General features: G+C 42.4%; 1 protein-coding gene across 2 annotated transcripts; it reads right to left on the bottom strand.

Moving 5' to 3' along the window:
* Nucleotides 1–3,392: 3,392 nt before the first annotated feature.
* On the bottom strand, nucleotides 3,393–14,253 carry grap2b (GRB2 related adaptor protein 2b). Of its 2 annotated transcripts, none has more exons than XM_049571274.1 (7): nucleotides 14,104–14,253; nucleotides 13,323–13,410; nucleotides 10,505–10,596; nucleotides 10,107–10,229; nucleotides 6,826–6,988; nucleotides 6,565–6,654; nucleotides 3,393–3,785 (listed from the first exon to the last, which is right to left on the bottom strand). In XM_049571274.1, exons 2-7 carry the CDS (start codon nucleotides 13,398–13,400, stop codon nucleotides 3,600–3,602), a joined length of 732 nt encoding a protein of 243 aa, XP_049427231.1. In that variant the 5' UTR covers nucleotides 13,401–13,410; nucleotides 14,104–14,253; the 3' UTR covers nucleotides 3,393–3,599. The 2 variants fall into 2 exon arrangements, with proteins under 2 accessions (XP_049427231.1, XP_049427232.1); XM_049571275.1 differs by lacking the exon at nucleotides 14,104–14,253 and adding an exon at nucleotides 13,493–13,581.
* Nucleotides 14,254–14,720: the final 467 nt, after the last annotated feature.

The raw sequence follows: 14,720 nt of genomic DNA, 5'->3' as shown, positions 1-14,720 counted from the left end.
GGTTTAGTTATGTTTTTCCACAACACTTGTTTTATGGAGGCTGAGCAATCAGTTACAACTTCAAAGGTTCCAAAATTACATTATAACACAGACTTTGACATCATGTTGTAGAGAGAGCAGAGGCATTGCATCAAATTCTGGGCCCTATAGTCTCTGTGGGCCCCCTGCCCTTACTCCCTTGATCCATGTCTCTCTCTCTCTCACACCTTTTGATTTATTGATTTTTTTAAAACTGTTTTAAACAAAGTTAGTTTTTCCTTGGTGCTCCAGCAGCACACTCAGTCACTCACTTGGCTCCAGCCTAGTGCAGGGGTGAACTACACCATTTTGTGCCTTTAAGGGTGAGAGGGGCCTCAGAGAGCTTCCAATGTTTTTTATACAATGTTCGGTCTTTCACCAGATTTTTTGAGCCACTTTTAATTTAGTCATGGCACTAATTACTTAGAAGTAAAAACATCTTCATTCGAGGCTCTTTCAGGGCCCTGGGTACCGTAAAACTTCAACGTTAAAGGTATACTATGCAGGATTGTTGGTTACTGTTTTATAAGCACACTCACCAGCAAAAGTGAAACTAAGAGCCAACCCCGATTCGATCTCGTTTGACATTTTACCTCACCATGCATGCATTTTTTCATCATTGTGTCTCATGGATGACTGCCATTTAGGCAAGGCAAGGCAAGTTTATTTGTAGAGCACAATTCGTACACAAAGTAATTCAAAGTGCTTTACAGAACAAGAAAATGCATTAAAATCACAATACAAAATAAAAACATAAATGATTATAAAATGAACTTTAAAAGAGAGGAGTGCAGATAAGATCCTTTCAGTCATATGCACAGTGAAATAGAGCTGTTTTGAGCCTAGATTTGAACATTGTCAGAGTAGAGGCCTGTCTCACATCTTCAGAAAGACTGTTCCAGATTTTAGCTGCATAAAACTGGAATCCTGATTCCCCATGATTAGTCCTGACTCTGGGCACCAGCAGGAGGCCGGTCCCTGAGGTCCTCAGAGTCCGACATGGTTCATATGGCACTAACATGTCAGAGATGTGCTTTGGTGCTAGGCCGTGGAGAGACTTGTACACAAGCAGAGCTGCTTTAAGGTCTATTCTCTGAGCCACAGGAAGCCAGTGTAGAGACCTGAGCACAGGACTAATGTGCTCGTACTTCCTGGTTCTGGTCAGGACCCGAGCAGCAGCATTCTGGATGTACTGCAGCTGTCTTACAGCCCGTTTGGAGAGGTCAGTGAGCAGGCCGTTACAGTAGTCTAACCTACTAGAGACAAATGCATGGATAAGTCTCTCCAAGTCAGGTTTAGACACTATACCTTTGATTTTGGCAATGTTTTTTAGATGGTAAAAAGCTGCTGATGTTATTGATTTGATGTGGCTGTTAAAGTTCAAGTCTGAGTCCATTATTACCCCGAGATTTCTAACCTGATTTGTAGGTTTTAGAGAGAGAGATTGGAGGTGACTGTTGACACTTTCTCTTTGTTTCACAGACTGTGTTTACAGTCTGTGACCTGGTTGCCACCTCCTCATAAAGCCCCCACCTTACCTGAGCCCTGTGGAGGTACACGTCCATAAAGAACACATTCTCACTCCAATCTCGTCGCATGTCGACATTTGGTCATGGACTTTCCACATCCACATACAAAGTGAAAGGTACCCTGGGTGAATTGGTTGTTGACGTTCTGGGACACCGTGTCCAGTTCTGCCTGTTACATGCATTGTCTTCTTTCAAAATACACTTCTGTTTTCACAGGAAATTTTCCGTTCACATACAGTCTCTTTCAAATAAATGCACTACGTCGGTGCAACACCACAAACTGGCTTTTTTTTTCTTCGACAACAAACACATGGTTTGGTTTAGAACAAAAAAGAACAGGGTTTGGCTCTAGAATCTCACAGGATGTGAACACCATTCTCTCGGGTGAAAGTCGATATCTGTTTGACCCATGCACCATCCCTCTGGCCTGACCCACTCGGACTTTCGCAGCCTTAAAGGGATAGCGCACCCAAAAATGAAAATTCAGCCATTATCTACTCACCCATATGGCGATGGAGGCTCAGGTGAAGTTTTAGAGTCCTCACATCACTTGCGGAGATCCAAGGGGAGAGGAGGTAGCAACAAAACAAAACACATAATTGAAACCACAAAATATCTCCATACTGCTCGTCTGTGTGATCCAAGTGTCCTGAAGCTCCGACATAAAAAGTTATTTGGAAAAACTTCATTTGAACACGTGAGCGCGGTGCACAGAGAGGCGGTCAGAGCTACAGGCTACAACGAGGCTAAAAACAGAGTTCAAATGACGTTTTTTTTTTTAACAGCTTTTATGTCGGGGCTTCAGGACACTTGGATCACTACGGACGAGCAGTATGGAGATATTTTGTGATTTCCGTTATGTATTTTTGGACGTTTGAATCTGGGGCGCCATCAGCCTCCATTAGGTGGAGTTGTGTTGCTACCCCCTCTCCCCTGGGATCTCCGCAAGTGTTGTGAGGACTCCAAAACATCACCTGAGCCTCCCTCGGCATATGGGTGAGTAGATAATGGCTGAATTTTCATTTTTGGGTGCACTATCCCTTTAACTTTAGTCCTTGTCCCGCCAGATGCTGCTGGGCATTGTTAAACTAAAACGGCAACTGGCTGCGTATCATGCCATTGTGAAAGGACGCCTTTTTTTTTGTTGGTGTCTGACGCCACAAGTCACTGGCCATGCACTGGATTTCGACTTTGTAAAGTAAAACCTGGGTCCCATCAATGTCCCAAACACAAAAAATAAAAATAAAATAAAAAATATAGCAAGAGGGCAGAGTCTCTGCGCATAGCTACACCGCCACACACTTCTAGTGGGCCTTAGGTGATGACTGAGAGGGATTACTTTAGTATGAGTCTATACATTGTTTTTTGTAAAAATACTTCTAATCTGTACTTAAGTGCAGTACCTGAGTAAGTGTACTTAGTTACATTCCACCACTGGACAGGACGGGTCAAAATAATGTATGAATATGTTTTTAAAATGTATTCTCAACTCTGAATATTAATGTGCATCACTGGTTTATTAAAAATATAACAACATGACAATAAATATGCTTTTGTTGATATCATGACTGAAACAACTACAGTACATGCCCATGTAATTATTTGTCTCAGGCTGTGTAACAAGTCATCTTGTAAGAGCAGACATCACTTTACAAGTATCTTTAACCTAGGTCATCTGTCTGTAAACTGTGTGATGATTCTTTGAGAAGTTCTGGAAACCTTTTTACAGCCAAACAGTCGTCCCATTATATCTCTTGTACAGGATATACAGCTATATGTGTGCTATGATGATAGACAGAAATCCCATGTACAGTGTGTGTGTTTGTGTGTGTGTGTGTGTGTGTGTGTGTGTGTGTGCCTCAACCAAACAAGTTAGTCTTCATTTTTATTCTAGACAGCTGACAGCTTCTGTCGAGAGACGCAGAGGCCTCTGCTGTTCGTTTAGGGTTGTGACTTACTGTTAGTTAGGACTAACCTGCATGAATTAGCATAAGACATACATTTTAATACAAAGTTATTATAAGATTACATGTATCAGCCTGTGTGCTCCTCTCAGATGGGTTTGGTGTAGTTGGACGGGAACAGGCCCGTTTTGCCCCTCAGCTCGCCCTTCCACCAGGCCTCATCGGAGCACTCCAAAATGTTGATGATATCACCGGCGTTGAACTGCAGCTCGTCCATCTCTTCAGCCTGGAAACTGTATAAAGCTCTGACCTGCAGCTTGGGGGAGGCTTTGTGCTGCAGGAGGAGGAGGAGGACAGACAGGATGAGACACAGATGTACAAACTCCATGAACCAGTTGTCACTGAACTCTGCAAGTTCATTAAAATGATTTTGTGGGTAAAATATTAGAGCTGCGTTAAGTTGAACTTCAGATTTCTTGTGTGCCGAGACTTCTAGACAGTGTCAAACCAGACCTTTACTTGGCATAAAGGGTGAATAAAGTTACCAGAATGGTAGACTTTCCTTTGTTGCATCCCCTTTTAATCTTCTCTCGGATTTTCTTTGTAATAAGAATCTTGTGGCTTAGGAATCCCCTAAAGAATTATTATTTGAATCCTACTGTGTAAAAGTCAATAGCGTAGGTGTCATTTCAACACTGGAGGAGGACACATGAAAAAGGGAGGTTGGGAGTCCTCTGCCATACATTTTTTCACTTCAACTACTTCATTCATTCATTCATTCATTATCCTGATGGGGGTCCCGGGTGTGCTGGAGCCTATCCCAGCTTACACAGGGTGAGAGGCAGGATACACCCTGGACAGGTCACCAGACTATCACAAGGCTGACACATAGAGACAGACAACCATTCACACTCACATTCACACCTACGGACAATTTAGAGTCACCAGTTAACCTGCATGTCTTTGGACTGTGGGAGGAAGCTGGAGCACCTGGAGAAAACCCACGCTGACATGGGGAGAACATGCAAACTCCATACAGAAGTGCTCCCCGAACCCGGGTTCAAACCAGAAACCCTTTTGCTGTGAGGCAACAATGCTCTGCACCACCATGCTGCCCAACATTAACTACTTAATCTCCTGAATTCTGTTGATTTTCTGCACCAATTTGTGCCTTTTCTGAATCAATTTATGGTGCAAATGTCTTTAATTTTCTCAAAATAAAAGTCCTTTACTACTTTCATGTTTTTATTTGGATAGACAAATGGACATATTCTAAATGTTGAGGGGAACGTGTCTGGTCATACTGGTCTGACCTTGGACATGTCAACATGTGGACAGGAGGAGCTGGGGATGGGACTGCCAACCCTGTGATTAGTAGACGACGACCTCTGTTGGTAGCCTGGTTCCAGACCATAGACCCCGCCCACTCAACTGAGTAGGCTTGCATCTCTGGTCTGGCATACTGCAATGAATTTGCAATTTATCTCGTCCAAACGCTGGAAGGACCAATGAACGCCGGGGGTCTAGCAATTAGCCAATCAGCGCCACGCTGATGTCAAGCTGTATGCCAGTGGGTAATAGCAACAATGGCGACCGCTACAGATCCTGCAGACCACATTCACGATGCTATCGAGGTATTTTGCCACTATTCGCGTTAATGGAGGACCAAATTAAGGAAGCTGCTAAACTGGATTTAACAATGATGCAGCTGGGCGTGCACGACGACGGAGACATTTTAAACGGGCAATGCTGGCTTGTTTTCGGCACCCCCGAGGCATGGATACTAATGACATAAGATTCTGGGTGAGTCGTTGATCTCTACTGATTGGTTAGGGAAAAATCAAATTCCCTCCCCCTTGTAAATCGCCTTCAATGGAAGCCATGTCAGACTGAAGGTTCTGGGAGCTTCAGTCTGACACTCAGGCTACTCTGTTGGCCCTTATTCTGAGTTTTGAACGATTATGTGCTTTGTTTTGAGATGACAAAATTATCTAATGCTCATAAAACCCTTTAAAAAAATCTCATTACGGCATGGCAACATTTGTAGTATGCTTAAAAGACGCTTTTTCTGGGCCCCATGAAGTTAAAATTTTGGAGCAAACAACAGCATACATCAGATTAAATTTATAGTTTAGGTTAGTGGTTCCCAACTGGTGGCTCGCGGTTCAAAAGGGGGTTATGAGTCCATTCTGAATGGACCGCAAGTGACTCTGAAATGTGTCAAGTTTGTAAAAAAAACAAAAACAAAAACACTTTATTTTGAAATACCGTGTTGAAGTGCTGTTTCCTGCTGTAGAGTGAGTGACTAACAGACAGCTTGACAGAGACAGCAAACTAGTTGGACAACGTGGCAAAACGCTGTATGACGCTGAACATATTAAACTGTGCGGACCTTGAACTAATGGCTGAGGAGAGATCTGTACCCGTGGCTGGACCAGCTGGGAACCACTGGTTGAAGTCACCTAAATACTTCAGCTTGCTGCCACATAACTGGAGCATCCTAATGAACTAGACTGGTCTTCTACAAATATGTACAAAGAAGCCTACATATGGACCAGGACACACAATATGTACACACAATCATTCAGACAGACAGGACAGCATATCCATAAGTGTATGCACAGAAAAACAAAGGCATATCCATACTGTACTGTACTCTGTGTCTTTACATACCTGCAGAGACAGACTCAGTACAACCCAGTTGCCAGAATAAATGTTGGTATCGTATGTTTATGCAAACCATGGATATGTTACATTTGTATGTTTTACATGTAGCAGATATGTTGAAACTTTGGGTTTCTTTACGTTGAAATTTTCATTTTTATGTTGTGACAACATTGTGGAGAATGTGTTAGGTTTAGAGTTTGGTAAACATCATGCGTTGTTTTAAAATACCTTGTTTGGTCACTACAAACAAGGCTGGAAATGCCCTAAATTTGTAATAAAAACTGAAACAGTCGTCTCAACATCGACCATCCCCTCCTCATCCGGATGAGAAACTTAGCTCATGACAACTTGTCTGAACTATGTCATATGTTTGAAAAGCACAAACCTAATATATCCAGGTTTTGCAGAAATGTACGTTATTCTGTTGGCACAGAACTATTGGGTACCTGTCGTGGTGCAGGTGAAGGTGAACAGTTGGGGAGTCGAGGAGCGCGGAGAGGAGCAGGGAGCGGCGGTCTGTCTGAGCCTCCTCTTTGCTGTTTTGACACAAAACTTTATATTATTACTTTTTTTTTAACATGTGTTCACTGTATTTATGTGATAGTCAAACATACTTAACTGGAATAAGTTAATAAGTTAATGACAGTACACTTGTTAGAGGCTGACTCTATCACTCAGGTTAAGTTTTCCATGGGTAGGTTTCCTACCTGCTGATGCATCTCTTGCAGGAATACTTTACTCTGTTTGGAGATAGACGTGCTTTTGTAATATTCCACCAGCTGGTTGAGAGAAGGGAACTTCTCTGACCAGAGGTAATACTGCCCTCTGGTGTCCCGCAGCACTTTGAAGTGCTGCACATCTGCTGTATGTCTACAGTGAAATGAAATACAGAAAAATGCTTTGTTTTTTTTTTTTGTCTTTTTCTGCCTTTTCTTGCGTCATGAAGGGCCCGGCACAATATTTGTTTGTGAAAGCGTGAGAGTTTGCAGAAATGGATGATTTATTTTTTTCTTAAAGGTTACATTTGGGCCTCTAAAGCTTGTTAACCTCTTGTTCCTGAACAAACATATCACAGCCCTACCAGAGCAGACAGGATGTAAATAAGGTGGCCAGGAACAGGATGCACAGGGAGGAGAAATTGACAGATAACTTAAAGACATGGACAGACATGGAGGACAGAAAAAGAAAGCACAAGAGACGACCTCACTGCCTTGTTCAAAAGACAAAACTCAGTAAAAGACATGAAAGTAATCTGCAATATTCACACTGAATACTTCTTAAGTCGCTCAGCAGGTTCTTTGTAATTTTGCATCCCTGGGGCTGCCACATGTACCAATGTTTGACAATCATACACCTCCACCAACTGTGATATAATTTGACCATCTCAATTCTCGCAAACATTAAAGACATTTGCATCATTCTGACTAAGCAGCTAGTTATATTTTTGCTGTTGGTTACACAAGTAACCCTGGCACCAAGATCTCCAGCCAAGCCTTACAGTTTCCGTCTTTCCCTTCACTTTAACACTGGCATATTAATTGAAAAGAGTCGGGGTTACTAAAAGTTTATCCTCACCTTCCAGCCAATCAGCATTGAGGCTCTCAGTGGCTCTGGTATAAGAGATGGTAATGCATCCATAACCCTTGTTGCTCTAAATGTTTTATATACACTGACATGAAAGAGTGTGACAGTAGGAACAGATGTCATCAAGTCCAATAAAGTTTTACGAAGTGTCTTTGTCTAAAAAACCTAAATTTTGCAGTATGCATTCGTCTCCTGTCTCGCTTGTAACAAAGCATCAACTTTGTACAGGGGAACGTGCTACCGCTGGAGGAAGTGATGTGGTTATATAGAGAAAATGCATTAATGTGAAAATGCAAATAGAAGTTCTTATCGCAGCTCGTTCTAAACCACATAGATGTGATGGTGACGCAGAATGAAAGAGAGATGGATGGGGAGAAGTGTTGGTTGATAAAAAAAAGACAGAGAAGATCACTGTCTTTTTTGCATCCCATATTAAGAGGCTGCAGCAAGAAATTGGGACATGTTAAGATTTCTCAATAGATACATTGTGTTAACTGGATACCAGTAGGCCACCACACAGAAATGGGACCAAGTCACTGGTTTGCAAGTTACAGGTAGGTCTCAAGTTAAGTCCCAAGTCAAAACTAACAAGTCCCAAGTTAAGTCAGAAGTCCTAAGTTTTGAGTTTCATGTCCTAAGCAAGTTATAACGTGCTCTCTGCCACATGTAATACCATTTTAGCAAGATAGTAATAATATAATACATTTACAAAAATCATACATGCTTTTTAGAATTGTTTTCATTTGTTAAAAGAAGCTTGTTAAACAGTTATTATAAGCTGTGAAGCTAATGTTACATAAGTGTTACCGGCTCACCCTTGTCAAAGGGCGGTGGCCTTGAGGATAATGAGTGAGTGCGTGATGTGTGCTTTGTTGTGTGTGAAGGGAAGCAGCGCTCTCTCGGGTGTGTCATGGTGAAGACGGCGTGTGGCAACATGTGATGCTAGTTGAATTAAGTTTCTACAAAAGTTCAGGGCTACTGTTAAACCTCACGGGAAGGCCATGTTTATTGCTTTGTGGGGACGACTGCATTAAAACCATTATTGGTGAACAGCACCCGAATGCCTTGTTATCTTTCCTTCAGGGGAGTGTCTGGACTGCTAGAAGCGAGTTACCAGCTAAGCTATATTAATGCAAATAAACCAGTGTGCTCCTGACTACGGTTCTGAGCCAGTAAACTGTCACTGAGAGAGCTAACATAAGCATTAGCTCACTAGCTATGTTGATATTAGCCTGTACTTGTGTGTGAAATGTCAAATAAAGTTGGAAATTATTGTGTCTATAATTTCTATAAAGATGTCAAAGGTGTTCTGGTTTCCATTTGTAGTGCGAGTAGTGTTGACCAATCACATTTGAACAGCAGGTAGCCTAATCAGTCCACATCATTCCCGGAACCCATCGGCTGTATTCGGCGTCTGACTTCCGGCAGACAGCGATACAGCCTCTGGGGGCAGACCCCCGATTTTTTGGCATTCCGGTTTGATTTGGACGGAGGAGGCGAATTTCCGTTTCCGACTTCCGTTTATGTATAAGTAAATATGCTGAACCATTGCAATGGATTCAGAGTTTGCAGTGACGGCAGTTATGTTCCGCCTCGTTAGTTCACCGCACAGACCGTTTATCCTGGCAACAACTGCAGCCGGCTCAACCATGATTGGTCAATATCACGCGGACTGCAAACAGCCTACAACCGGAAACCAGGGCTCTTCCGCTCTTCTTCCGGAGGCAAGATCTCCGGGGTATGCCTACAGACTAGGTACACATTAGCCAAAATGCAATCTCAGAAGCCACTGCCTGTTTCTTGACAACGAGTGAGCTTTATCTTAGCTATTTTGTAAATTTATCTGCATTCAGTTTCTGTTTATAGATATTGGCCAGAATGACCTGCACACAGAAGAGGACCTCTTGGCGCTGTTATCCGTTGGCTATGCAGGATCAGCCCGAAATATTGGCTACTGCTCCCAGGGGCTTTATCGCTGTCAGATGATAGCCAATGGGTTTTGACACTGTTGCAGCGGTGTAGGAAAAAGGCTCAAGTCCAGTTGAAATCACGAGTCATTAGCATTAAAGTCAAAGTCGAGTTGCAAGTCTTTTTTCTTTCTTTTTTTTTTGTGTGTCTCAGGTCTGACTCGAGTCCAAATCATGTGACTCAGATCCAAACCTCTGGGCTTAGCATTATCACCATTATGCTAATGCTAGTAATTTGGAGCAGCATATCGAATTTGACTGCAAAATACTAAAGACATATGTATAATGGGCATCAACCAGAACAGTAAAAGTATCTCTTAAGATGTTAGTAGTCACTAACTGCATTGATTAGTTGCTCTAAATACACAACTCTTAGCTAGGAGCCAAATTATAGCTATTTCTGGATCTATATGCACATATAGACACACTCAATGCACCTGACAGAGATGGAGAAGTCACCCTGAGCCGCAGTTTGGCTGCCCCGTATGAGGAAGGCCCCCACGGGCTGTTGCATCAGCTTCTCCTGGGCGTCGCTGCGACTGAAGTCCTCCTGGTACCAGCTGGAGCCATGGAGGAGAGAGGCAGAAAATGACAGGTGTCAGGGTAACACAGTTATGATGATGATGACAACGGGAGGATAAATGATCAGAAATTCATGGGAAAATACTGAAAAATACTCGAGCAAACATTTATACATTTATTTCTCAATGGGGTGAGGTGATTGGTCATTCCACTTGTGCACCATCTCAAAAGTTTTTGTCCTTTTCTGTGTTATTTCAAAAACTAGACAATGTCTGTGCCTTTTCATTTTCTCTTTGGCTTTATGTGAGTTTACCTGGGCAGATGAAGGTCGATGAAGTTCTTGGGTACAAACCCCACAGATCCATCGAGTTCTGCTTTGTACCAGTTTCCAGTGGTCTGCAGAATCTGACACAGTGGGATACAATTACAGAACACACGCTCAATACAAATGATTTTCATTTATTCAATATTGATTTGGAGGTGCAACAGAAATAAAATCAGTCTCATAAGTCTCATCTTGTTTTGGCTTAAAACACCCAGTTTTTTGCCTGCTGGAAGAGCAGCAATGTCTCGGTAAGAAACAAACACTTTTTGTGGGACTATCCCCAGTCGAATAGCTCCAGGTAACTAAAAAACACCCATGTTTGATGCCTAAAAAGCTGCTGGAAACACAGCAACGACTCAATAAAAAACTGTGGGTTTGTTGTATGTTGGTCCCAAACAGATGTTGATATGTCAGATACAGTCTCTGTTTTTTGTTTGAGAAGATAATCCTTTATCCGTCCCATAACGGGGAAATTTGCAACATTACAGCAACAAAGGGATGGTGCAAACAGGAAGCATCAGTCAAAAAAAGCAGTATATAAATACATAAAGTAAGTAAACTGTACAAAAACAAAGAGCAGAACAATAAGCAATAAGCAAACAGTATGAAAACACAAAGCAATATAATAAGGGAGCTTCAAAAATAAGCAGAAGAGACAGACTGAATGGCTGATTTAACATAACTGACTGATGGAAGTATAGATATTGCATCTGAGTCATTGATTGTAAGCAGTAAAAAATAAAAGCAAGATATAATAAATAGACAGGCTGAGTGTCAGAAGTGACATCCATCCATTTTCTAACCGCTTATCCTCTTGAGGGTCGCAGGGGGGCTGGAGCCTATCCCAGCTGACACTGGGTGAGAGGCAGGGTACACCCTGGACAGGTCGCCAGACTATCACAGGGCTGACACATAGAGACAGACAACCATTCACACTCACATTCACATCTACGGACAATTTAGAGTCACCAATTAACCTGCATGTCTTTGGACTGTGGGAGGAAGCTGGAGTACCTGGAGGAAACCCACAATGACACAGGGAGAACATGCAAACTCCGCACAGAAGGGCTCCCACACCCGGGATTGAACCAGGAACCCCCTTGCTGTGAGGCGACAGTGCTAACCACTGCAGCACCATGCCGCCAGAAGTGACATTATAGCACATATCAAATGTAGATATTTTGCTGTTGGTATATACAGAAATTAAACATGTGATATATAGTGAGATGGATCAGCGGGTCGGTGCAGCTTCTGCAGTGATGCGGGCACTGTCATGGTGAAGAGGGAGCTGAGCCAGAAGGCGAAGTGTTTGATTTACTGGTCTGTCTAGTCTATGTCCCAACCCTCATCTATGGTCATGAGCTCTGGGTGGTGACCAAAAGAAAGAGAACGCGGATACAAGCGTCAGTTTCCTCTGTGGGGTGTCTGGGCTCAGCCTTAGAGATAGGGTAAAGAGCTTGGACATCCAGAGGGAGCTCGGAGTAGAGCCGCTGCCCCTTCGTGTTGAAAGGGGTCAGTTGAGGTGGCTCGGACATCTAATCAGGATGCCTCCTGGGCGCCTCCCGGTGGAGGTGTTTCAGGCACATCCCGCTGGTAGGAGGCCCCGCAGACGACCCAGAACACACTGGAGTGATTACATATCTCATCTGGCCTGGGAACGCCTTGGGGTCCCCCAGGAGGAGCTGGAAAGTGTTGCTGGGGAGAGGGATGTCTGGGATGCTTTGCTTGGCCTGCTGCCACCGCGACCCGGCCCAAGTTAAGAGGATGAAAATGGATGGATATCTAGTGTCAGCTCCCATCCATGTACAACATATTATTATTGTACTACATACATATAATACATGGACGTCACTGTCACACTAAATGTCCCTCTACACCCTGTTTAAACTCTAGAATTCTATATGGAAACACTGAGCCAAATCTGGCAAAGTTCTGAGTCGGGTCCAGTCCTATTAATCAGACCACTTCCGTCATCAGGTGTCTGTTTTCTGTCTCCATGTACAAAAACAGATCTAGCGAGAGTGCAGCTGTGGTTTGTGTCTGTGTGGTTTTTGAAAACGTTTTTGGAAGCCATGTGGTTTGCTCTTTATATTCTCTTTCATGTTGCTGCTGCTGTACTTTTTACAACTGTACATTTTACTGTGGGGCAGAATGAGCTTCAACATCTAAAATGAAAAGACTGGGATGAAAGGAATTTTCTTTTTTAACACTTGTATTGTTTTGAATACCTTAATAAGTCCTGTTAAACTGTTAGTTAATTGCACTACAAGATGTTGAACTGGTGGTTTAGAAGTGAGTCACCACTTTTATAACCAAAAAGATCACAAGGATCATCCGTGTGAAAAACACACACAACAATTCACACTCTGGTTTGCATTCTTCACTTTATTATTGCTACTGTATTTTGGTACAGACCACCTCGCCTTTCTAGGTTTGTTTGTACTTGTTGCAGACATACAGAGATCACTGTCCTGTGAAAATAGGAAATAAACTTGTATTCGAGCAGCAGGATGCAGTTTCGTAACACATTTTCATAACCTGTTGTACAAACTCTTAAAAAGTGCTGCAGTGATGCAAATGCTGTTGTTCTCACGCTGCATGAGTGAGCTGAATGTCCAGACATGTAGGCGACAATGATTTACATGAAAATGCTACCAGCGCCATATCAACAGGCCGCAATTTGAATGCCTTTTACATCGAGAGCTATTAATAACTTGAAGGGTGTTGCTGAAAACACAAAGTAGGAAGTGTGTGTGAACTGTGTACAGCGTGTGTGTGTGTGTGTGTGTGTGTGTGTGTTCCTTACCTTTAATCGCTCTCCCTTTCTGAAGCTGAGTTCGTCATCAGCTGCAGCTTCATAGTCATACTTGGCCGCAGCCTCCATGATAAAAGAACTAAATAAATAAACGTGTATAGGTTTACAAATGAAAAACTAAAATAAAATTTTAAACATAGTACATTACTGGTTTTATTTACCTTATAATGTAGCCAATTAGCTGACACTCTTACAGTGTAAAACAACTCCAATACACATGGGTGAAAAGTTCTGTCTGACTCGTGTTCTAACTACATGTAGAAATACAGTCGTTAAAGGAAATAGAAGTTATATCTGCAAAGAGTAACTCTTCAACCAAAGGAACCCCACTTTGACCTAGATGTCTAGATGTGGTTTGACTGTAATGCATTTTGAAAGGCTATAAATTGAGCACAATTTTAAAGCCATCCCACGGCTGACACTGTTGTACTAAATGTTTTCCGTTATCAGTTGTATCCGCAGCAATACACTCCTGATAGTTGCAGTCCAAGAGCTACACACAGAAGCGCTAAAACCTGTTGTCTCTCCTTCATATTTCTTTCATGTGCATTAAATAAATGGATTTGACAGATGAAATCAATAAGCTATCACAAGCTTCACCTGGACTCAGTGTATTTCATGGGAAGTGCAATTGGATCCAGTGTGTTGCACCTTCAGTACAGTAAGAGGAAAGTGTGTATTGACATCTCAGAAAACACCAGGCCAACACACCATAATTCAAAATGACAATCTCTTCCCATTTACGCCTCGTTGAAGAAAAGGAGTTACTCACCATGTACGTGTCGTTCTCCCTGCAGAGCTGAAATCGTGCAGTTTACAAAGAGAAGTGACAAACTCCCGCTGTCGGCTCACAGGAAGCACACTCACACTGCAGCTGCCACTGAAACACACTTTCTCTCGCTGCTGACCACTCGCACACAGCCTCACGTGCTCACACTGAAATAGACACAGGTGCAAAGACACACACATAGAGATTTGAATATATGTGCATGGAACTCATGCACAGGAACAAATACTGTATGAACTGAAGGCAATATTGAGCTCTAAAGTAACTGCATGACTGGCAGCTGAAGCTTTTTTTAAGAGTTTCATATATAGAACCAGTGGTGGAATGTAACTAAGTACATTTACTGAAGTACTGTACTTAAGTGCATATTTTATGGACTTCTACTTTACATGCATATTTTAATCTCAGACTACTTTCTACTTGTACTTCACTAAACATAACAACTTAATAGCTCTTGATATAAAAGGCATTCAAATTGCCGCGCCGGTAGCATTTTCATTCATAAGAACTGTATCTCCACTTGCTGACCTTTTCAATAGCTCTTAACAAATGTTGAAAAGCAATGAGTAAAGCAGCTGAAAACAAGGCTAAAGGCCCCAAAC

This window comes from Epinephelus fuscoguttatus, linkage group LG3 (assembly GCF_011397635.1).
Source record: "Epinephelus fuscoguttatus linkage group LG3, E.fuscoguttatus.final_Chr_v1".
In the NCBI taxonomy this organism is placed as follows: Eukaryota; Metazoa; Chordata; class Actinopteri; order Perciformes; family Serranidae; genus Epinephelus; species Epinephelus fuscoguttatus.
This window is presented reverse-complemented; position numbering and strand designations above follow the sequence as displayed.